We start from the raw sequence: 25009 nt of genomic DNA on the forward strand, positions 1-25009 counted from the left end.
GGGCAATAATGATTTACATATGATTGGTCGCTGTAATAACACAACGAGCATGTATCAGGTACTTAGCTTAACTCAAGCATTCCATCTGTCTTAGTTTGTTTTTCTCTCTCCAGACGGAGGGGAGAGCACCCCTTAATGAGTAAGTTCTAAGACAAGAAAGGAAAAATCAGAGCCATCAAGATTTCTGGTAAGTAATCTGAGAATGAAATCTAGACAGGTCATCAGACCTTCAAAAACCAGCTTGGTTTATTCCTACTCATATTAACATAGAGGAACTTTCCACTCTCTACCCAGATCAAGGTTTCATCAAGACCCTGGAAGCAAATAAAAAGCCTGTGTGGCAAGGGTTGCCCACAAATGTCCTAGCAGCTAACATGGCAGAAATATCTGGATGTAGATCAGAATTCTTACTTTCGGTGTCTGCTCGATCCTGTGACTGTGGAGGTAGTTTATTCAGATATTCCTTCAGAAGAAGCTCGTATCGGGGGATTCGTTGCACTGGTTCCAACATGTGGTGGCCCAAGCTCAGACTGGCAGACACCTCCCTCTTCTGCATGGAGGAAAGAAGAACAGATCACAAGTGTGTTCTAGCAGATGTTTCCTGCAGTGCAGAGCAGATCATTCATGTGACATTACAGTACATCATAAGGAATATTCAGTGTTCACCTTCTGGCCACAGCGCCGGCTCCTCCTGGGATTCGTAAGCCACCAGCTAGATATAAAATCATGTCTCCAATATCTTCCACTTCCATCTTTTTGTTCTCTCCCTCCATCTCGCTTCTTCCCTATGTCTCCTTTTTCTTTCTTCTCATTCCATCTCATTTTCCCTTCGTACTCTCACCTCCCCAATTTTTGGCCAGATGTAGGTGGCCAAATAGCGAGCACTGCGAATTTCAGCATTTGTGATCGCTATTTGGCAGCGAGCAATGTAGGTACGTTGAAACCTACTAGCAAAATAATGAATCGCAAATTGCGATTCCTGAAATGCAAAGTAAGTAGCACAAAAGAAAGTGCACTTAGCCTTAAGGATTCGCTAATTAACACCAACTTGAAATTGGTGGTAATTCGCTATTTCCTTTAAAAAAACACTTTTTTGCTTTTTTTAAGTGCCATGTGGCACATATTCCTGCCCTTAGGGCATGTATGTGCGCCACATGTGTACACATGCCCATTTCAGGGGTGCAACAGGGTGTCCTTTTGGAACCCTGGCACCCTTGAAAATGCTCCCGCAATTTGCGAGTGCCTCTTGGTGACTCGCAAATTGCGAGAGCAATTCCTATTCATTCCTATGGGCCTCCTGGCCCATAGGAATGAATGGGAAGGTATTCCTTAATTGCGAATCGCAATTTGCCATTCACAATTAAGGAATATTAAGGAATCGCATAAAAGATTGCGATTCCTACCTACATAGCATTTCGTGATTCGATTCCCTAAAAATCCCTATTAAGGAATAGCAAAAATGCATTTACCTACATCTGGCCCTATGTTCCTTTCTTCCCCATATTTCTTTCCTGTTTCCTGTTTGGTCTCTCATGCCCCCATTTTCTTCCTCTTGCATCGTCGTCCCTCTCCTGTCCAACCTTCCACCTCTTCTATTCCATCCATATCCTTTTATTCGGTTCTCTTCTCCTCTTTCTTCCTTCTTTCTCCCCTCCTGTTTTATTGTCTTTCTCCTGTTCCCACATCCCTGCTCTCCTGTCCCCAATCCTTCTCTTGTTTCAGCCTTACCTCTCACGCCCCCTCATTCCCTCTCTTCTATGCCTCGTTCCTTCCTTCTTGTTCCCTGTTCTTTTCCACTGTGCAAGTTCTTTCCTTCTGTTCCCTCTGTCAGGTGGAAGGTCCAGTAGGGACAGTCCGCTGTGGCCCCCTGCCTCATTGTTTGCTTTCTGGGCTTCTCTGTGGTGTCTGCTCTTGGATCTTGAGGCTCCTGGTACATCTGGTTTATGTTGCTCCACAGCAGAATCCTGAGGTCTACTGAAGCTGGACGGTGCCCACCTCTACCCACGTCTGTAGTGGAGGGCGGCGGTGCCCCCACTCGCTCAGCTGTAGTGAGGACAATGTTTGCTGGCAGCTTGTTCGGTATTGAAACGCACAAGCATTACGCATGCACTGCTGGAGGTTAGGTAAAAGGGGTCCTTCTGTACCCCAGACTAGTCTGGGCGCTGTGTTGCCATACATTATATGTTGTATGTACTAAGGGACCAAGAGCAGTTGAATGGAGTCCTAATCGAAGACAAATCACATGTAGCCCAAGGTTGCTTCCTGCATTAAGGCGGTCTCCCAAAGTCTGATTTCTGGGCGACAATAAACACTGAGCCCTGGGATCTGCCTAGCAACAGCACATGTCTGAAGGCTGATTGGCTGCCTGCCCAGCACTTGTCCCTGGTCTGTCCCCACTTCTGACCTCTGCCGTATGATTCACACCCTCGTGAACATCTGCTGCTCCTCCACCCACCAGTGAAGGAGCGTGCACACATTCCTGTGAAAGTGATCCCTGTACTGGGTGGACAGACAGCGAATAACTGAAAGATAGAATACATTCGAATAAGGTTCAGATTCCCATCAGAACCCGCGTTAGGAGACGCGCTGATGCTCTGATGGCAAGCTTCACATTGACTTGGAAATTAAACTGGGTCGCACCAGCAATGAGAAGGATAATGTCCCTGGACCGGACGCCCAAGCACCCCGGTTACACCCTCGCTCTCCCCAAGCCTGGGACAGTGCTTAGGACCATAGAGGAGCTGTGCTGCTGTTCCCTGCCTATAAGAAAAGAAGATTACCTGCCCGGAGCGTAGAGACAGCGACCTGACCTTAAGGACAAGTGCAAAGCCCAGCTGATGTATGATGGGGATAACCTTAGTAGAACATGGCAGGAGGCGTGTAGTCCTACCATCCTGGTGCCCTGGACCACATCAGGGAGTCAGAGGCATCACCTCCATCACAACAATGTATAAAGACTTGAAAGAGACAGGAAAGGATAGTGTCTGATAGTGACCCTGCCCTAGGGCCTGAGAACCTGGTCGTGAGCCTCTGACCGCACAGTGGGTGAAGAATGTAGTCTCAAACCTACTTCCAACACATAATGCTGGTCATCCCCCCTTAGTCTTTGAAGAAGCTAGGGCACACAGCACTGTGAATTCTGTCTACACCTTTCTTCCATTTATTCAAGCACGTGGGCTGAAACTTGAAGCAAGCTCAACAGGGTTGAGACGGATCAAATGATTACCAATGGGGTGATTTAGTTTAGCGGACAGGGTACAAATTTGGAAACGCAATAGAGTACCCTGTCACCAAACTGATGGTCCACCCACCATATTTAGTATCTAGGGACCGTCAGCTTTCCGTAGATGGAGCTTCCATCGGGTCTGTCGACAAAAAGCTTTGTCAGATGGTCTGACGGCATAGGAGCCATTGGAGGAAGGGCATAATACCTGCTCTATTGAGGGTGGGAAGTGGCTGTGAGGGACTGAAAACGTCAAATATTGACCGACACACCAAGGGCAGAAACTCCCTGGCTTAGGGTCATTCGTTTTTTTGTTTTTCAATTCTTTTGTAAAAAGTTTGGTGTACAGCCATCAAAACAGAAGGCGGCAGTACCTACACACTTTTGTACTTTGACAGGGACCACCATGATGACAGTTTCTGTCAAGGTACAGAGATCACTGCTGGACCAGCCGTGATCTCTAAATTTGGCGAATGGCCGTCTGTCAAGCTGAGGACGTACAGTCCTCGGCCATCTGGACTTGCCTTCAAACTCTAGACCTGGCCCAAAGTCTTTGATACCTCCCCATACGATAGACTGCTGCTATGCAATAATGTTTGGTGGTGGCTCCATAGAGAGCTTGGACCTTCTGTTTATTATTATCTTGATGTTAGCTTTTTACATTTGTTCTTATAGATTCATACTCAAAGCCTTTTAAAGACATAGCTCTAAGTCGATAATGATTTAGAGTGTTACTGCTTTGTGCCATGCTGCATCTGAGTTGCAAACTCTCACCAAATCCCAAAGTAATCCGCAAGTAATTGGCCATTAGAGACCTATAGGAATACCTGACATCCAATCAGCAAGGTTTCAAAGGACTTTAGGGATCAGCGGGTATCAACAGAAACATTGACATTGTCTTGTATGTTCCCTCATTGCCTCTCATGTGTGCCCAATTTTCCGCTCACCAGTTCCCACCTTCCCTTTCCTATTATCTATTTCTATCATCTGCTCTATTTCTTTAGGTTTTCCTTTCCCTATTTCATCTCTCATACTTTCACTTTGTATTCACTCTTTCTCCCTATAGTTTTCTTCATTCATCCCTACAGCACTCATAAGAGACTCTGAAGCATATTTAGAGTAGCATAAGCTCTATACAGTTAACATATCCCATAACATAAGGGCTCATGGATGAAGTGTTTAATGCACATAGTAGAGAAGAGACCAACAGAGAGCAGTCAAAGAGGGCACTCTGGGAGGTAAAGACTACTGAAGAAGTGAAGGAGTGGAATAGGTCCAGGATGGAGTTAATGAGTGCTGAGAGTGTGAAGGCGGCTTGCATGGGGGTAATGAAAGCTGTAGGAGTGGAGCATAGCTCCTAGGGAGGAAGTAGAAGACGTGGTTGGCATGGGGCTGAGGTGTGCAGATGACCTGTATGGGATTAATGAAGGAGTAGAAAGGGCCTGAAGGGGGCTAATAAGCACCAAGAGAGTACTTGAGAGCTGCAAAAAGTTAGTCAACACTGAAGCATGATTACAGAGCAAGTGGCATAGAACGTCAGAAGGAGTGTGAAGTCTTGTGAGTAGGCCCTAAGCTTCCCAAACTACAGTTACCAACTTAACAATAAGAGCGGAGACCACGTTTTAGAAAATTATTTCTATGGAGCGCGTGTATGTTGTTTGTATCCCAAGTGACTGAGCGAATGGCACCCAGGTAAGTTAGTGCTTGTGCCACATTCCTCAGATACGTAGGTTTTGTGTACAAACAGAAATCTGTATATATATTTTTATTTGCACACTAAAATAGTAGATACATAACCTACTGAAGCACGGTTATATCAGGTCCTGAAGAAAGCAGATGGACCCTATGGCAGAGCCACCACTGAAACATGTCGACCTTCTAGATGTCTGGGAACATTGCATCGTAAAGACATCGAATTGTTTTTATTCTTGCCCTAGACCCTACTGATTCAAAATCATCAAATCAGGTTTTAGAGGCATTTTTAAACCACCCATACTCCCTGCCCAGCTCACCTTTAATGAGCTCTGCTTACAAACGTGTCGAGCCCACCCATTCACGATAAGTGTCTGGGTGAGAGTCCAATGGTGAAGCAAGTCACGGGTGGTACCTCTGGGTGAGGACACTATATGGTCCTCACCCACAGGTACCACCAGTGGCTTGGGGAAGGGAAGGGTGTAGACTCCCACACGTGGAGTCTATCTTCGAGTTGGGAGATCTCCCAGAAGACTCTCAACCCTGAGAGAGACCACTTCAACATGACTGGGGGTAGGAGGGCGTGGAGGGAGGGGGATAACTTGACAACCTGCCAAAAAGGAATTGAATGACTGAATACATAGAGGATGTGTCTCATGGAACAGCAAGGTAGGTGGCAGGAGGCAGCGGGTGCTCCATCTGATGTGGCAAGAGAAGAGGTACATTATTTTCGAAAAAAGTTCCCTTTCATTTCCTAATTACCTCAATGTCCATGATTATTTCCTGGAAAGGCTGACACTTCTCCTTCCACAAAGTGATGAGTTCCATGGCCTTGTCGAAGTTTTTGATATACTCTGTGTACATCTTGAGAAAAGGTGCCATCTTCTGTATGATGTCACCGATCCTTGGGTTGGAATCCCTGGAATCAGAGATGAAGGAAGAGTCCACCATGAAGGGAAAAGTTAGTATGACATTTGGCACACTACATACTGCTTTGTTGCAGTTTAAATATATATTGTATGCACATGTGGTAAGTTATAACATCAACATAATCCATACTTGTAAAGCGCGAACATATCACCCCCTATGGTTTCAAGGCGCTGGGGGCCATCGGGGAGATCTTGGGGCACATACATCAAGATAAAGAATTGCGATTCCTTAACCACATGGCTGCTGGGCGTTTTCCCGCTGTGTGCTGGAAATTGCTATTCTATATTGTTTTATGACGAGCTGGGCTCGTCATCAGCACACGACCACTGTGCACCATGACGAGCCCAGCTCGTCATCAGCATCGAAAGGGTTAATAGCGATTTTTGAGGAATCGTTAGTTAGGAGTCGCAATTCCTTATGCATGTAGAACTTGCAAAAAAATAGTGATTCCTACACATTCCCTAATAGCGAATTGCAAATTGTGATTCGCTATTAGGGAATGCATTCCCATTCATTCCTATGGGCCTAGAGGCCCATAGAAATGAATGGGAAAGCATTCGAAATTTGCGATTACCAAAAAGGAAATTGCAAATTGCGAATGCAATTTCAAGGGTGCTAGGGGGCCTAAGTCCCCCTGATGCATGCCTAAAACAGGTGTGCACATGTGGCGCACACACATGCCCTAAGGGCATGGGTGTGCGATTCCCTAAATGCATTTGCAAAATAGGGAATCGCAACAAAAATTGTGATTACCTATTTTGCAAATGCATTTTGGTTTGATGCATCGGAAATGCATTATTACCGGTTGTAAACGCGCGACTCGCAGAAAGTTTGATGCATGTGCCCCTAAGTGAGCTATTGCCCAGAGTCACATGATGCTGCGCTGAGCTGCCGTCAATGTTCGAACCGTCATCCACACGCTCTGGAGTCAGTCACTCTGGCTGCTGCACCACACCTCTCCCTGCAGCATTTTGTCTACCATGCATCCAGAACATACATCCACCATATGACTCCCAATGTACAGAGTAGGCCAGGGAGAGCATGGCACCTTAATTCACCCTCCTGTAAAGTTGAATGTCCCGCCCAAGGTAGATCCAGTGGGGATAAACTCCTCATTTTCCTGTGGGCCCCAACTGCATGCCCCACTCTCTTCATCTTCAATGGGGAGGCCCGAAGCACACCACTCCAACAGGTACATGCATCAAAGGATTTTGCGATTGCAAACGGTGCGAATCGCAAAAATCGGCCATTTTTGGAATGCATGAAGGGTGAAGGCCCTCGCAATTTGAGAATTCGCAAGTATTCGCGAATTCTCAAATTGCGATTGCATTTAAGGAATCGCATTTTGCGATTCCTTAAATGCAATGCATTAAACTTTAAAAAATTGCGATTTCGCAATTAGAGGTAGCAAATTACCATGAGGTTGAACCTCATGGTAATTTGTGAAAACTTTGAAAAATGCACTTTTGTGCATTTTTCAAAGTTTCATGTTGTGCACACACATGCCCTTGGGGCATGTGTGTGCACAACATATGTGCACAGATTGATTTCAGGGGCGCAACAGGGTGTCCTTTGGATACCCCTGCACCCTTGAAATCGCATTCTCAATTTGCGATTCGCAAATTGCTAATCGCAAATTGAGAATGTCTTCCCATTCATTCCTATGGGCCTCTAGGCCCATAAGAAATAATGGGGAGGTATTCCTTAATTGCGACTCGCAATTTGCGAGTCCCAATTAAGGAATATTAAGAAATCGCAATTTATTTAGCGATTTCATGATGCATTGCATTTTGTAATTCCTTAATTGCAATTCCTTATTTTTCGCAATGAAGGAATCGCAAAAAGCAATATTAATTCATGTACCTGATAGTATCTGCCAGGGTGATTGTCACAGAGGAAGCACAACTGTTACCAGCCTTTCGTCCAAAGTCCATGCCTGCACTGGAACTAAGGTCTGAGTCCACCCTTGACCTGCCTTTGTTGTCTCACCTTCGGAGGGCAGAATTTATTCCGAATCCTTTATCATGTGCTTTGATTTTGCCAGATCTACCATCGTAAATATCAAATGAACATGCTTTTTCTCCTAAAATAATAAACAGGCGTTTGACTGTTTTACGCTATTGTCATGATCTGTGGTATTCACTTACCTTCCCCACTTGTCATGTGCACACATGCAATACTTGGGCCACACAAATGCTACGCATGGTCCAGGGGATGGAAAAGATGGTGGTACATTCAGAATGTTGGCACCACTTGGCAAAAGGCTTTGAGTCTCGGAGGATACAGAACGCACACGTGCTGGTGCACAATTCAAGAAACTACATTTCCCATGAAGCCACAGAACCTCACAGAGTTTGGAAATTGCGATGGTTCGGCATGCACCAGAGCATGTTTGCTGGACAATTGAGATACTTTGTTGCTGTTGCCTGGCTCTTGTTACAAGACATTGTGAAAACTTTGAAAACTGTTGTCATTTAGGAAGTGTGTTAGAAGTAGAACTCTGAGGAATGCAGTTGTATTTTGGAAATGATCTTCCACAGTTTAAAGTAGAAGACAATTCTGAAAGAGTTTAAACTCACTTAATTTTTCACATTTGGATAGTAGGACGGAGAATGATCCTCATCTCCTTAAAGACTGTTGACATTTTTCGTGATGCAATATATATATATATATATATTGGGGAAGTGATTGTGTGGTATCAGTGTGAACTTCATACATTCTGATGAACGTGCCCTTCACAGGGAAAAGTAAAGTGGGACTGGCTGTAGTAAATGCAGGCCTGGTGAAATTAGGGCAGCTTTCCGTGGGTGGGAACTTTATGACACTAGAGTAATGCAAACTCTGTATTGATCAGCCCTTGCTCTTGGGATTTTTCATATTTGCGACTACGACACACTGCTCGGGACACACTGACGGATTCCTTGTGGACCCACAGAAGCAAACCTTATTGACTGAGGTGATCTGGTCCTGGGATCCCACGAGAAGGGGGTGTAGACTACGCCCTGTTTGTGGGTTTCAGAGTGGTTAATAGATAAGCCTGTTCAGAGGATATGGTGCTGAAATAACAGATGTTACAAGGAAATTCTGATGCACACAAAATATGTTATTATCCATTAACCATAAGCAATAACTCTGACGTTTACATCTGTGGAACAATTCAGAATAGACCCGACCAGATCGCGTCACTGTCCTCTCTGTAGAGCCAAGCATGCCGTGTTTTTCCATAAGGCCTGTTCCTGTCCTTTGACACTGCAATACTGGCCTGAGATATTCTGCAACATTTCAGAAATGACAGCTTGTAGACTATATCCGACCCCTGAATTAGCACTTTTGAAAAATGTTAAATTTCTTACTAGCTGAACCCGTAAATGTGTAGCAATGGGGTTATTGCTTGCTAGGAGACAGTGGCTGTGCATTGGTGTGGGACACATACTATGACAAGAGCGGATTGACTGAGAGACCTAATGGCTTGCAACAGCCATGCAGAAGCATACGCTACACTTCAACCACCAACCTCCAGAATTATGAATATTTGTGCACCACAGCAAGATGACAACGGCACCCAGTACTGTGGAGTGCAAACTTAACAACCATGGAGGTGACTCAGAGGGACTAAGAGGATCTGGAGAACATACCAGTTACTGAGTACAGAGGACTTTTTCTCGCAGCAAACTAGCACTTTGATATGAACACCACCACATAGAGCTAATCAGGATACACAGCCCAGGCAGGTGAACTGTAAATTACATTGCTCAAAATAGGTTCACTGACACAACATCGATGTTAAAAATATTGATGTTAAACATATCGACAGCAAAATATAGACAACACAAATATTGACTCATATACTTAAACAGGTAAGTACAAAAATATCGACTCAATAATATCAATGTAAAAATACAGATGTATAAAATATCGACTTTTATATCAATATAAAATAATATATTAAATACATTAAATATTAAATATAATATTAACAAAATTAATGTATTATACATTTTAATAACATATAGCAAATAAACTTTAAAAAATAAACACACACATTAATTTATACACATATTTACTTTAAAACAATTAAGAAACTATTCTTTTTAATTTATGTTAAAAGAATAAATTAATATGAAAAATATATATTAATGATTTAAAATATAAAAAACTCCACTCTATAATAAATGAAAACATTAAACTATTAGAAAAATATTGAAACTTAAATGTCACAATACAATCAGTTCAAAAGTAGGGTCAGTGTAGAATAGCGGAGGAATTACATTTACTATCCCAACTCAAGTGAGTGCAACAGTAAGGAAAGTGTGGGATAGCGGTGGGGTGCACATTACTATTCCCACTCCACTGAGTACAATAGGATAAGTGTTGGGTAGTGGAGGAGAACAAATTACTATTCCCACTCCACTGATTACAACAATAGGATAAGTGTTGGATAGCGGAGAGGTAAAAATTACTATTGCCACTCCAGTGAGTGCAACAGTAGGGAAAGTGCTGGACAGTGGAGGGGTAAAAATGACTATTCCCACTCCAGTGAGTGCAACAGTAGGGAAAATGCTAGATAACAGAAGGGTAAAATGTACTATTCCAACTACAGTGAGTGCAACAGTAGGGAAAGAGTTGGATAGCGGAGGGTTAAAATGTACTATTCCCACTCCAGTGAGAGCAACAGTAGGGAAAGTGTTGGATACCGGAAAGGCAAACATTACTATTTCCACTCCAAAGAGTGCAACAGTAGGGAAAGTGTTGGATAGTGGAGGGGCAAAAATTACTATTCCCACTCCGGTGAGTGCAGTAGTAGGGAAAGTGTTGTATAGCAGAGGGGTGAAAATTACTATTCCAACTCCAGTGGGTGCAAAAGTAGGGAAAGTGCTGGATAGCGGAGAGGTAAAAATTACTATTCCCACTCCAGTGAGTACAACAGTAGGGAACGTGCTGGATAGCGGAGGGGTAAAAATTACTATTCCCGACCCAGTGAATACAACAGTAGGGAAAGTGCTGGATAGCGGAGAGGTAAAAATTACTATTCCCACTTCAGTGAGTGCAACATTAGGGAAAGTGTTGGATAGGGGAGAAACTAACATTACAGTAAAAAAAAGAAAATTTAAATAGAACACATAATATAATATTAATTACATATAACAAAAACCTACAAATATTATATAAAATAAAACAATTTAATAAAATATTTCTTTTAAACTAGAATATATTTACAAATAAAAAAAATTATTAAAACAAATGTATTTATTTAATTTCCTACCCTATAACACCACAGTTATAACAAAACAACATATTAATTACATTTATTTCCACTTAATTTAACACTTTAACACTATAATAGCCACAACACAAAGCTAAATTAAACTATAAAATATTAAAACTTATTTTTAAGTTAAAAACTATTAAAATTAACAACTAATAATTAAAATGTATTTAAAACTCACCCTTTACCCCTTCGAAAGTAAAGAACACACACACAAATAAATGACCCAAAATAAATATAGAATGATTAACATTAATTAACAACTATATATTAATTAATTAAACACAAATTACTTCCCACCCATTACCCCTATAAACACCACAACACACCTAAAATTAATTACACAATTACCATAATTAATCACAAATTAATTAATTCAAATTAAAAACCAATTTTTAATTCATCAATTAAAAATAACTTACTCCACACCCTTCACACCTATAAACACCACAACCCACACCTAAAATCAATTACACAATTACCATAATTAATTATTAATTAATTAAAATAAACAACCAATTTTTAATTAATCAATTAAAAATAAATTACTCCACACTCTTCACACCTATAAATACCACAACACACATTAATTCAAATTAATTAACTACCAATTATTAATTAATTAATAATAAATTACTTTATACAGTAAGTAAACTGAGCTTGTAAAGCGCCTGGTCACTGACCAGTGTGTCCCCGCGCTATAGTACCAGCCTGACACAGCCTCCCTTGCCATCATATATCCCATTCCCCAGAACAAAGCTTCTCCAGCCTACCCCCTTGGGAATAAGTAGGTTTTCAGCTCTTTTTACGAAAAGCCAGCTCTGAGGTTTCCAACCGGAGTGTCAGAGGTAAACTGTTCCATTGTTGTGCTGCCAGAAAGCGAAACGAGCGCCCTCCCATTCTCGCTCTTCTGATCTTAGGGACCTTAACCTGTCCCGCCCCGCTTGATCTCAATTGCAGGGTCGGATTGTATGAGGTTAGCAGGTTCTGAAGACAGCGGGGCCCTTTCCCCTGTGTGATCCGATAACTCACACATAGGGCTTTGAACTGCTCTCGTTCTTTAACTGGCAGCCAGTGTAGCGTCTCCAGCGCTTTCTTAGAAGGAGCTCTCTTTGGCAGAATCAGCACCAGACGATCTGCCGCATTCTGTATGCGCTGAAGCCTCTGGATGCACCTCACATTTGCTCCCAAATAGAGGGCATTACCATAGTCCAGCCTCGAAGTAACCAAGGCATGGACTAAGCATTGCCTAGCTATAGTAGGTAATAAATCCAGAGTCTTCCTGAAGCCCGCAAGATGCCAAAACAGGATTTTTATTAAAAATACAAACTATTCTTACACAAAAATATACATCACATACATATAAAATGTATAGTAAAATACAGAACATTAATTAAAAAAACTATATTTTTGACTATCTTTTTGCAAACAATATTAAACACTTCGATATTTTTAAAATCAATCTTACCGTAAGTCAATATTCTTGACCACAATATCCTTGCTGTTATTTCTGACCCACGATATTAATGACTCAATATTTGTGCATCTCAATATTTTTTACTCAATATTCTGTCTCTGCACCCTCAAAATAAGATTCATACGTTGTAAAGGCTGCATGATATGTATACTAACATGGACATCTCACCTTTATTTTGGTGATGTGTTCTAAGTACAGTAAAAAAAATATACTGACGAATGGCTGTATATATTACTATTCATAAAAAAAAACTTAAATGTATATCAGAACCAAAGACACAAAAACAGAAGACTATTAGGTACTTTGTCAGAGAAAGCAGTAACATTAATCTGAAACCTGAATATTGGTCATTCCATTGATATTGATGTTTTCAGTTCCAGCCATGTCAAAGTTTCACTACAGTCAGAGAGAGTCTAAGACAAAAGGTATAATAATTGTTGTAAGAAGTGTTAGAGATCACATACAGAGCTAAGGCACTGGGATCTTCATCTTGTCTTTAGATATCCACTAACAGTCGCAGAGGTCAATCAGCAGAAGAGTGGGGGGCCAGAGGCCCCATAGCCAGTCTCCCTACTTTCTCTTTCCCTATTCTCGTTCCCCAGATCTAGTGCCAACCAACATAACCCTATCTTTGCGGTTGCCGGTGGATACAAAAAAGTGTGGAAACGTTCATCGCTCCCGCTGGATTGGGATTTCAGGTTACTTTATTCTGGCATCTATGTGGACGATTTCCTTTTACTAAAGCATAAACTAAAGAACTGCAGTATCAACTGGATAAACTGCAGTAGTGCTGCAAGGATAATTGTTTGATAATTAACATGAGTAAGTCTCAGATAATGATCTTTGAATGAAAAAGCATACTTATAGCTGCATCTAAAGGATGTGAATTTAAAAGCTGTCAGTCGATATAAACACATACAAAGGGTTTGCTCTTTTAATTCCCTCTTTGGAGATTATTTGGTGGTACCTATCTTTAATAAGGGTGCATAACCAAAAGATTTCCCGTAACATGATAAAGGTGCTTATCCTTATAGCTTTACCGAGACCCTAATTTTAGAAACTTTGAAGGTTGAAAATAAAGCACTTCAAGTCTCCAAGTGTGCTTTAAAGGTTGCTGCCCAGTAAGAAATAGGGCAGCAACGTTTGAAATGTATTCTTTAATATTTTTAAGTAGAATAGCATTTAGGGAACAGCTAAGGAGTGAGACATATCGACTACAGTAAAACAGCAAATGTTAAGATTCCTTCAGGGAAATCCTTAACTGTCCTCTTTTTTAAAAAAGCGCAATCAGGATGCTTTTTAAGGCAGAATTTTGTGTAAAGTGACCTTTCAGTGAGGTGTTTCTAAAAGAATACGGACCAACGTATTTGAATATAAAGCCGACCTACATGCGAGTGTCACATTATGTGTTGTTTATAACACAATTCAAAATTAACTTGACGGCTTCTTATCATGTGTTTAGGCCTGCTGGGACTTTGCATTGCGCATACTGAGGTGAAGAATTTGTGCAATAGCTGTTTTACTGTGTTTGAGACTTCAAGCGAAATATTTCATATATTAATAAAAGGGTCTAAATATGACTCAGAAAGATAGTTTTTAATTGTGCTCATGCGTAGAGCTTCGAGGCTCTGTGTTGAAGTTAGTGGGTGACGTAGGCATTGGCAACAGGCCAGATTTCAAAGGTTTTAAATAAACAAGAAATGAAATGTGATATTATTTTGATTGTATGTGATATGTAATGGAATTTTGTCTTAAGTAAATTTAAATGGGCTTTAAGTTTTCTAATATACTAATTATTGAATGGATGAATGAATGTCTCCATTCAAAATTTGACTTTTTCAGCTACCAATTGATCAAGCCATGTTTGAGTTGTTGAGAGACGTCACGTTTATTCAGGAAGTTCTGATGAGATTTGTGTTGAGGTGTTTATAAAATAGCTGTGCCATTTTGATGTTACAGATGTGTCAGTGTGATTGGCCCTGAACGAACTGTCAGAAAGACAAACCTAGAATTAAGTTCTCTTAGCTCAATCCTAGCATTAATGGTATCTTAGTTCAACAAAGAGCCCATTCGCGCACCTGGCAGTGGATGCACCATCACATTTGGTCAGAGGGATGGTATGACTTTAGCCAGTGCCTAAGAGGCTTCAAAAGCCACCACATTTCCATTGGGCAGGGGTCATCTGACAGACTTGTGTTATTTATAGAGTTTGCTGATTTGAACTTGCATTTGTGCAAGGGACCAACTGGTCAAGCGTGTTGGTTATTGTCAAGTTCATTAAGATCAACACGCCTAACTATGAATAGTTAAGAGACTATAAAAACCTCACAAAGATTTACAGTACTTTCAGGTTTCTGATCTAGTACTCTGGGGTCCTGAGGAAAAGATTTTGCCTGGGTTTAAAAAGTTGATAAAGGCATGATTGGCTAGTACAAAAGCGGGTAGTCATAAACGAACACATACTTGGGTCATGATCCCATGCGTTCAAGTACAGCGAGGTCAGATACTGCCTGGCCAGGTCAAGGAGGTCTGTGGAAACTTTGGATGCATTTTATTTGGATGATGGTGGACTGTTTGCAGCTGTGAAATAGGTTTCAGTAATTACAAGGAGCTGGGCAGCATAGTCTTTGATGTATTGTGGCTGTTGATGGTTTGGTAAAGAATTGCTTACACAGTCGCTTTGGGAATGAGCTAGAGCACTGGATATAAAATGGTAAGGTCTCTGTCGGGGGTCAAGGTGGGTTGCAAGCCTGTGGTGGTGCAGTAGCATCGAGGCAAGACTAGGTGCAGGTCAGCTCTGGAAGAATGGTCTAGTGATACTGTGCACTCTGAGCATTGTGTGACGTTTGGTGATCAGTACTTGAGTTGAGAGGATATGCAGTGGAAGGAGAGTAGCTAGAGGGGTATGCTCAAGGTGGACCAGTTTGCACAGTTACTGGAAATTCACTGGAGGCAGATGATAAAGGGGGCTAGGAGGCCAAGAGAAGCAACTGTGCCTAATGATGGTGGAGAGGGACATGTAGGAAGATGGTCTGTAGAAATCACTGTAGGAGCTGGATTCCAGCTGCCAGTGGTAAACGTACACAGGCGGAAAGGCCAGTTAGGCTTCCAATCTGTGAGGCAAAGGTTTTGAGCTGGGTGAAAATGACATCATGGCCTATAAGGATTCTGTGGCTCTCTCTTGCCTCATCACTTTACGGTTTTTGGTGATTTTATAGTCAGCCTTGTGCAGTGCTTAGTTCCACCAACAACTATCAGTGTTCATGCCCTCCGTTTTCTTTTAGAGGAGAGGTTGAGCATTCGATTAGAAACAAGTCTACCAATGATTGGTTCTCAGACGTGAATAAAATCCAAATCAATGTATGCAATACAGGACTCAAAATCATATTACCAAGAGTGAATATCTGTATAGATTTGAATCGATGAGCTGGTGTGCCACTTCAAAACCTCTGCATTTTAACTGAGGTAATTTGTTTTCTTAGATTCATGGACTCCTCTCTCTCATTAACATATTTCATGTAGCATCAAGGATGACAAGTGTATAATGTGGGCTACATGCTATAGGAATATGGGTGAATTCCAGATCCCATTTGTATTTGAAGGTGGAAGGCGGTGATCGGATACAGGCAAGGAAAGGTATTCTGGAGAGAGGACTCGCTTAGCCATGAGAAGCAATATATGTTGACATGCATCATATTATGAGCTGTATCACGGCGCTTTCAATGTTTCAAGAGTAGGTTAATCATAAGGGAGGGGTGACATTTTATGTAGCCCATAGGTTACAGGAAAAGCTATGCCTTCCCTGTGGAAAGCTTTACTCCCGTCTCATGCTTCCTGGTGGCTCACCATCCACAAAGTCGCTGTTCAATCTCTGGCAGGAAGAAGAGCTTATGGAACCGGTGAATAGAAGAGATGTTGGAGAAAATAAGCTTAACCACATCTTCTGGAAATGTCTTCTTTCTCTGGGCTTCCGTCAGTAGCTCTGAATAGTACACCTGCAAAAGAATATTTGAATATAAAAGGTGAGGTCATAGAAAAACAAAGAGATCATTAACACTGTTCCGTGAACAAATGGAGGTTATTCACCAACCACAAATTAAACTTTCAGAGTTTAATCCATTAATGCTGTCAGGGATACCAGCCTAGAACTGTCCACTGAGATCAGAAGCGTCATCAGTCAACCAGCAAAAGATACCAGGCAATCAAGCCTTAATCATCAAATTATATCTAAGATATCAACCATTCAGTGATATTAAACTCCCCAATCTTTCATGATTCAGTAATATTGACATGGTCACCTTTGATCATCATTTCATGGTTTCAAAGCCATCCTCTTTCATCCTTCATAGTTAACACAACCTAGAGCCTTCAAACATCTAACAGTATTGCAACTGTCAGCCTCCAAACACCCATTGGTATTTAAGACCATGACCCTTCACACTCCTAGTGATATCTAAGCTGTAAGAATTTGACTAGCCACTCATACTGGCTTTGTACCCATTTAATCACCCAGGTATATTGAAGTTGCTAGCCCTGAGTTTTCCAATGATTTCTCAGCTTCAGACTTTACTCATTCAATGGCGATAATCCTTTGTTGCACGATGATGTGGTGAGACTTCAATAAATAATCATGCGGTGCTAATAAAACCATCAGCTTTTAATCTTTGAATCAGTTCATTCTATTATGAGTATTTGGGCCGGATTTAGAGATCGGCGGATGGGTTACTCCGACACAATATCTCGTCCGATATTACAAGTGCTTAATATCCAATAACACTTTAAAAACAGCAGACAGGATATCCACCATTGTGTGAGGAGTAAGCCATCCCCAAACTCTAAATCAGGCCCTTTGTCTCACATTGTTATCAGAGGTGCAAGTTGTGCTGATGAACTTTCAATCAGTTGAGATGTAAATTTGTTGTGTACACCCGTATCAAGCAAGTGATCGAAGCGAGCCACCCTGAAAATATTGCAGTGAAACACGGAAGAGAAACAAGGCCCCCATGGAAATTCATTTATGAGGAACAGCGGAGAGTATAGGAGGCTGGGGGGGGGGACGCGAGAAATAGGCTGGAGTCGGAATTCACAATGGAGGAGATACAAATAGCGAACAGCAGCTGGCCTCAGGTAAGGCTGCTGGCCCTGATAAGATCCCGCTAGAATTTTATAAAATCTTTTTAGAAGAGCTAGGCTCTCTGCTCTGGGATCTGTCTCTGGGGGTACAATATTCTGGAGACCCACCAGATTCTTGGAACGGTACCAATACTGTTATCTTCCCCACATGCCTACTTCTTACAGTTCCATTTCCCAAATTAACAAAAATCTATTCCAAAATCTTGGTGAATCGCCTCCAGGGGGTCATAGCCAGACTTGTTTCACCTTGGCAACACAGCTTTGTACCGGGTAGAGATACAACTGACCATGTAAGGCAAGCTGTGGCCTTATTCGATATTGTACGGGAAAATAATAACAGTCTCGCTATGATCCTCCTGGATGCGGAAAAAGTATTCGACAGGGTGGCATGGGAGTACTTATGGGGAATTCTGGCAACCAAAGGATTCGGCCCTCGGGTAATCAATGCAATCAAAGCAATGTATAAGGCACCATACATGAAGCTACAGTTGATGGGCAGAGTCAGACATTATAAGGGTGTCAAGGGGGACAAGGAAGGGGTGTCTCTGCTCCCCAATTTTTTTGCCCGTTCTTCCAAGTAATAATTGAGAATCAGGCAATTATACCAGTGACAACCCAGGTGTTCAATACTAAAGTATTAGCTTACGTGGATGAACACCTGACCCAGAGGGAGGAATGAAGGAAATAAAAATCATGGCTACTATATTTGGTAAGGAGTCTGGGTATCTACTGAATAAATCCAAGACCAAGCTAGTCTGTTGTTAAAAGGTTATCTATCAGGACAGCCGGCGAGTACTTATGGCCACCTATCTCAGGGTTAGGGTTAATCCGGATATAGATCAGATTGCCCAAATCAATTTTAGCCCCCTGATTAAGAAAATGGCTATTGACCTCAGGCGGATGAGCTCACTGCATCTAACCATTATAGCAATAATTAATGTTCTTAAAATGGTCATGCTCCCCAAGATATTGTACCTGTTTAGGGCGCTCCCGTTAGAAATCGAGGGTTCTATAATAAAACTCCAGACTATATTCATTAAATTTATCTGGCATTATGGTAAGGATAGGAGATCTCTAAAGTTTCTGGTCTTGCCACAAGCACGGGGAGGAAGGGCTGCTCCTACTGTTGCCTTTTATCTTTGGGCAGCATTATTACAACATAGGAACGTACTCTTCTTTGATAATGACGGCAGAGCTAGTGGGGCACAGGCCGAGGGTCTCCCGACAATCTATGAGTTGGCATTAGGGAGAAGGGCAAGAGCATTGCTGCTTTGAAAGGTGGAGCCCAGCTACTATAAAACGGTTCAATTTATGATCATTATAAGTGCATGGAAAGTCTGGGGTAAAATCCAAAAACATATGAATATTACGAAATTTACAAAGTATACACCCATCTGGAGATCATCACTATGTCCCCCCCGGGTTTTATGATACTATGGGTAAACAGTGGGAGCAACTCGGATTAAGGACAGTTGGGGATATTCAATCAAAAAGCCAACTATATTCATTTGCTGAGTTACAAAGAGAGTACAGAATATCAAATAGGCACTATTTTAATTACCTTCAAATAAAGGTGTTTTTTTTTTGTTAAATGGAATCAGGCAATTCCAAGCGCCAACATTTTATTGTTTGAGACTATGGGAAAACCAAGCTGTAAAATTAAAGATATATATGGTATAATGATGGAGCAAGTTCCGGATGATATCGAAAAAATAGAAACACAATGGCCAGTAGATAAGAAAATAATGATGATTTAGATATTGATATGTCATTGCGGCTGGCAAAGAAAACGCTCTTATCAGCCAATTTAAAGGCTCACCATTATAAAACAATCTAAAACATATACTTCACTCCTGCCAATTTAAATGGGAGAACAGGGAGGTCGACAAATGTCCTAGATGTGGGGTTGGGGCCAGCAGAGGAGATCCACATGTTTTATGGTTGTCCACAACTTGATTTCTTTAAAAATAGAACTGGTAAAGTTCTGGAAAAGGATTTTTGGTAAAACAGTGGAATTAATCCCTTCACTTATGATGGTGGGATTTGATAGCAGTGCTGGGCTAGATCAAGTCCAAATTAGTATTACATTTAATTCAGTTACTATAGTTAGGTTACTTATTGCAACTAGGAAGAATCCAATGCCTCCATGAGTATCTAGCCCGCTTTATAGCTGTATATAAATTTGAACAGGCCCTGCATGCCTGTAAGGGGCTCCAGGCTAAAAAATGGGGCATTAGATTATGGGCTCCAATTGTGAAGTGGTTAACGGGGTAGGGTAATGTATATAGTATATGTAATGCACTGAAATCACATAGCCTAAGCTGGTGTTAATATTGTGATTTACCATTTTTTCCCCCCTCTTTTGGTTTGGCTTTTATTTTTCTCCTCACTTTTCCGCAATGAACTATGTATATATTATATTTTTGGAAATCGCCATCTACCTTGGAATTTTTAAATGTAAGACGTAGCAATTTTTTGATAATAATTGATACTGTACAAGGAAAAAAAAGGAAATTATTGCAGTGAAAGTGTGTAATGTGTTCAAGAAAAATTGCTGAAATATGCTTTACAGGTAGGTGTAACGGGGCACTTGTGAAATATCCCCCTACTTGAGTTTGGCCAATAAGAGGGCTAATGGGAAATTTTACAGCACAGTTTCCCAAATAAATTGTTTAAAAAGGCATATAGCCTGTTGAAATAAACATGCTATATACACATATATAATCTGACTTAATTTCTACAGCAATCTTTTTTTTGTATTCCTATCTTTCCAGCTTATGGGGAAAATCAGTCATGTAATATGAAAGAATATAGACTCGGTTTTGGGCAGGTGGATGACATTCATTTACACAGAGCTTACAACTTGCGGCCTTCAATGGGAGACATAGCTTAAATAGTCATACAGCAGACCTATCCAACATCACTAACCTGGTCCAGCAGGTGGAGACGTTTCACGTAGGCCCGCTCTGTTTCTAGCAGCTCAGAGATAATTTTCTTTTCTTCTGGTTCCTGAAAATGGTATAAAGTATTCACATGCATGAAAAATGTAATCCACCATACGCGTGCTTGGCATGTGGGGGTGTTAGTTAGCACTATACAGATGCTGTGAGGTATGTTGGATGCGTGTGATGATGCTGCGAGGCAGTGTGGATGCTTGTGAGGATACTGCGAGGTAGTGTGGATGCTGTGAGGCAGTGTGGATGCTTGTGAGGATGCTGTGAGGCAGTGTGGATGCTTGTGAGGAAGCTGCGAGGCAGTATGGATGCTTGTGAGGATGCTGCATGGCAGTGTGGATGCTTGTGACGATGCTGCGAGGCAGTGTGAGTGCTTGCGAGAATGCTGCGAGGCAGTGTGGATACTTATGAGGAAGCTGCGAGGCAGTGTGGATGCTTGTGAGGATGCTGCGCAGCAGTTTGGATGCTTGTGAGGATGCTGCGCAGCAGTTTGGATGCTTGTGAGGATGCTGCGAGGCAGTGTTGATGCTTGTGCGGGAGCTGCGAGGCAGTGTTGATGCTTGTGCGGGAGCTGCAAGGCAGTCTCGATGCTTCTGAGGAATTTGTGAGGCAGAGAAGTTGCTTGTGAGGAATCTGTGAGGCAGTGTGGGTGCTTGTGAGGATGCTGTGAGGCAGTGTGGGTGCTTGTGAGGGTGCTGTGAGGCAGGGCCATCAATATTCATGCTACATGCACTATAATGAAGAAACAGGGCTCTAGTGAAAGATGAGTCTGTGGGGACAAGCAGACAATTAGTCAAATACACTCTAGAATAGAAATTGCCAATCAATAGGAGCAGACTCCCAGAGTTAGGTATGCCGTATCCGATAGGGGTGCCGAAAGAGTTATAAGTACCAAAAACCACCAGATGTGCGGAATGCACCCGAATATAGTGTGTAATGCATAGATTAAAAATGCTGACAAAAGTTAAAACAGAACACCAATAGAAAGAGAAAGGATAAAGGCAAAAAATAAAAGCCAATATTTACACAATATTCAGACTGGTACTAAGTCAGGGCGAGACTAGGAGACTGTAGATAAACAGGAAGGGTAGGCTGAACAACGGAACATGAGTCCATAAGTAGTACCAGTATGTCTACGCAGGATAAGTTAGGCTCCTAAAGTAAATATAGAAAGCATTTTGACATCTATAACAACAAAGTACTATTCTTCTGGTGTATAGAAATAAAACTGCGATATGAGTACACAGACGTCTGGAACGGAAATATCCAGGCGATTGAGTAAAGTAGAGAGCCAAGGGCCCGAATCCAGGACCACACGTAAACGGGAAGTGAAAAAGAATAGGGGTCCAACCGGATGAGCATAACTAAAAACAAGAGAGAAAAATTGAAATACAGATACTAATGAGAGTAAAAAAGTATAGTAAATAATATCCAAGAGACTCACTCAAATGTAATGAGGATGTTAATCTCTAAACTGTCCTATCCAAACTGTATATTATGGATTAGGAGAGGATTAGAACGCCAAAAGACGTTGTGGCCCATCGATGAATGTGGGCAAGGGGTCTGAAAAAATAGAATGAAAAACATAAAGTGTAAATACGAGCCGGAAACCCTGGGGTATTGGGAATATTAAAAGAACTTGCATACCTATACCTACATCAATTACGGCAGTAAGATTCTTCCGAACATCCTATTCCGGCAATAACTAGAGTGGAGATGAAAATAAGATCCCGCAGGCTAAGAGGAAAAATTAAAAAATTAGTGGTGAAATACGAGGGGATGGGGGAGGTTGAAAAAACCTTACACCTAAACTGAATGTCATGAAGGATACTTACATTGGGTGCCCGCTGTGTGGTCCCTGTGGCTGCTTCTCCAAATGTCCTGCCTGATCCACGCAAAACAGAGGCTGATCTATATATATAAAAGCAACCCGCGAAAAAACAAGGAAATGACTTGCATGTGTCAGGGCCACAGAGCTGGAGTGCAGGAGATGGACTCCAGCGGGAAAAGTGTCAGCCATGTTGGAATTAGTATGAATACCACAGGCGTATCAAGGAAGCATGCCAGAAGGACCAAGGCCCGCACTTAGTGACAACTGACTGTACAATAAATGTGACTAAGACACAAACATCCCATAAGTAGAGCGCCAAAGCAGAGACAATGAAATGGATCACAGGTAAAGTGACGGGAGTCGGAAAGTACAGGTAAAGTTGGTAGGACATATTGGAGTGGTGCCAAGGGCAATGAAAACCGCCCCCCGCGATAATGAACAAGAGTCAGTATGTGATGTGAGAATAAAAAAAAATCACCAATACTCATTCCAAAGGAGGTGCAGATAAGTGGAGAAAGGCTGACCAGCTAAAACAAAGAACGCAAAAATTATATAAGCAAGATAAATGAAAACAAAGCCAGGGTAGAGAAATGTATACAAGAAATAGGGCATAAGATGAGAAGATCAAACAGAAACTGGTAAAAAAAAAAAAGAAGTATAAAATGGATTGCAAAATATTACATGATCATACAGACAAAGTCCACACATGCGGAAAAAGAGAGAAAGGAGGGGATAAGTGAAAATAAATCACCCATTCAAGACCCCCATTCATATTCAAATTTTAGCATTTCCCCAAGGAAGGAATTCATTGAGTCCAGTGGTTGCAGTCTGTAAGGTAAAAATCCAGAATACTTCTCTCTTGCGTCTGAGAGCATCCATGTTGCCATCTTGAGGGCAGTGGACGCGTTCCAAGATCAGCCATTTAAGTTCTTGAACAGTGTGTTTCTCCAGCCAATGGGCAACTAGAGGGGCACCAATACGTTTATTACTGGATTGAGGATTTTTTTTTTTGATAATCAATTTTATTGAAAAAGAAATCCACAACATACAAATTCATTGGTTGCAGTTCATTAGTTACCAGAAAAAAACATTACCTTAGACACATGTGACAGAAGAAAAAAAACAAAGAAAAGGGGGGGGGGGGGGGGGGCGGTCCTTCTGGGCATAGCCCGGCAGTCCATACAGTAGATACAGTTGCACACAGAAAAAAAACATATAGAGGCAGACCATCAAGGTGAAAGCATATTGAACCATTTGCCCCACACTTTATTAAATAGTTTGGGGCAACCCCCGGCTTCGAATCAATCTACCCCTCTCCTCCAGCCCTTTACAGAGGGCGCTTAGCCTGGGACCATAACTCCGCTATATCTCTCTTGGAGACCGCCACGGCTGTCTCAGCAGGTGCTTGTCCACCCTAGAGCCATCCAGACCATCAAACACCCCCAGCAGCATGCGCCGCAGATCATGGGGAACCTCCCACCCCAGGGCTTGCGTGAGCTCTCGCTCCCCCCCTCGAAAAGGGCGCCAGCACGGGACACCATACCATGTGATAAAAATCGGCTGGGGCATAAGCACAGTGTGTGCACGCCGGGGAGGATCTCAGCCGGGCCTGGAATAGACGTGTTGGGGTGAGATATGCCGCATGGAGGTAATAAAGTTGGACTAGGTGCAACTTGGAGGATGTGGTCAGGGTTTTGGGTGCCTTAAGGGCATCCCTCCAGTCTGCATCGTCCAGGGGGCCCAGCCATCCCTCCCACTGAGCCCTGAGCCGATCCAGGGAAGCGTGACCATTGTTCACTAGGGACCGGTAGATACAGGATACCACCCCCCTCCCCAGATTCCCCATCATTACTTGAGCTTCCAGCAGGCTGAACTCTGGAAGGGAAACAGGTGGCGAGACATATGTATGAAGGGCATGTCTAAGTTGTAGGTATTTATAGTGTTGGGAGTGTGGAAGCAAGTGCCGCTGTTGTAAATCCGCAAAGTAGCGAATGTGGTCCCCCACCCAGACATCCCGAGCACTGAAACACCAATAAGGTCCCAGTGCTGGAATCCCTGCAGGGAGGTAACCTCCTGCATCCAAGACCCTTGCCAAAGTGGCATCTGTTGAGTCAGTTTCCGATCCTACCGCACGTGGCGGAGAGCCGCACCCCAGGCCAGAAACACCGTCTTGGTAACCGAGGGTAGGGCCTGTGGCACCAGGCTACCATACAGAAACGCCTGGATCCTCCGGAAGTCCGACGTACTGAGTCCCGGCGACTGAGAGCCCACCTCTCTCCGGTTGCCCCGCCGTCTGGACCCTGTGCGGTGCCGCTGTGCCTTGGGCACCTCCCGGCCAGGGTGGTCCGTTGCTGTCGGGGCGGGGGGTGGGGCGCCCCAGGTAGAAGGGGCAGCTCTTCCGTAAGCCAGGTCCATGCCGCCTGTGGCGTATCGAAGAAGAAGGTTTTCCCCTGAAAAAACACCTTAAGGTGTGCCGGGAAGGGAAGCACATGACCCTGAGTTT

The 25009-nt window shown here is 42.5% G+C and overlaps 1 protein-coding gene across 1 annotated transcript in view; it reads right to left on the reverse strand.

Annotated features, from left to right (window-relative positions):
• Positions 1-25009, reverse strand: part of LOC147712569 (FYVE, RhoGEF and PH domain-containing protein 2-like) — a 497527-nt gene that overhangs the window by 318991 nt on the left and 153527 nt on the right. The window contains exons 3-6 of the mRNA XM_086923272.1: positions 20650-20730; positions 16435-16583; positions 5678-5834; positions 412-550 (exon numbers count right to left, since the gene is read on the reverse strand). Coding sequence (XP_086779398.1) covers positions 412-550; positions 5678-5834; positions 16435-16583; positions 20650-20730 — 526 coding nt within the window. The remainder of the gene's footprint in view (positions 1-411; positions 551-5677; positions 5835-16434; positions 16584-20649; positions 20731-25009) is intronic.

Source organism: Lissotriton vulgaris, chromosome 5 (assembly GCF_964263255.1).
Source record: "Lissotriton vulgaris chromosome 5, aLisVul1.2, whole genome shotgun sequence".
Classification (NCBI taxonomy): Eukaryota; Metazoa; Chordata; class Amphibia; order Caudata; family Salamandridae; genus Lissotriton; species Lissotriton vulgaris.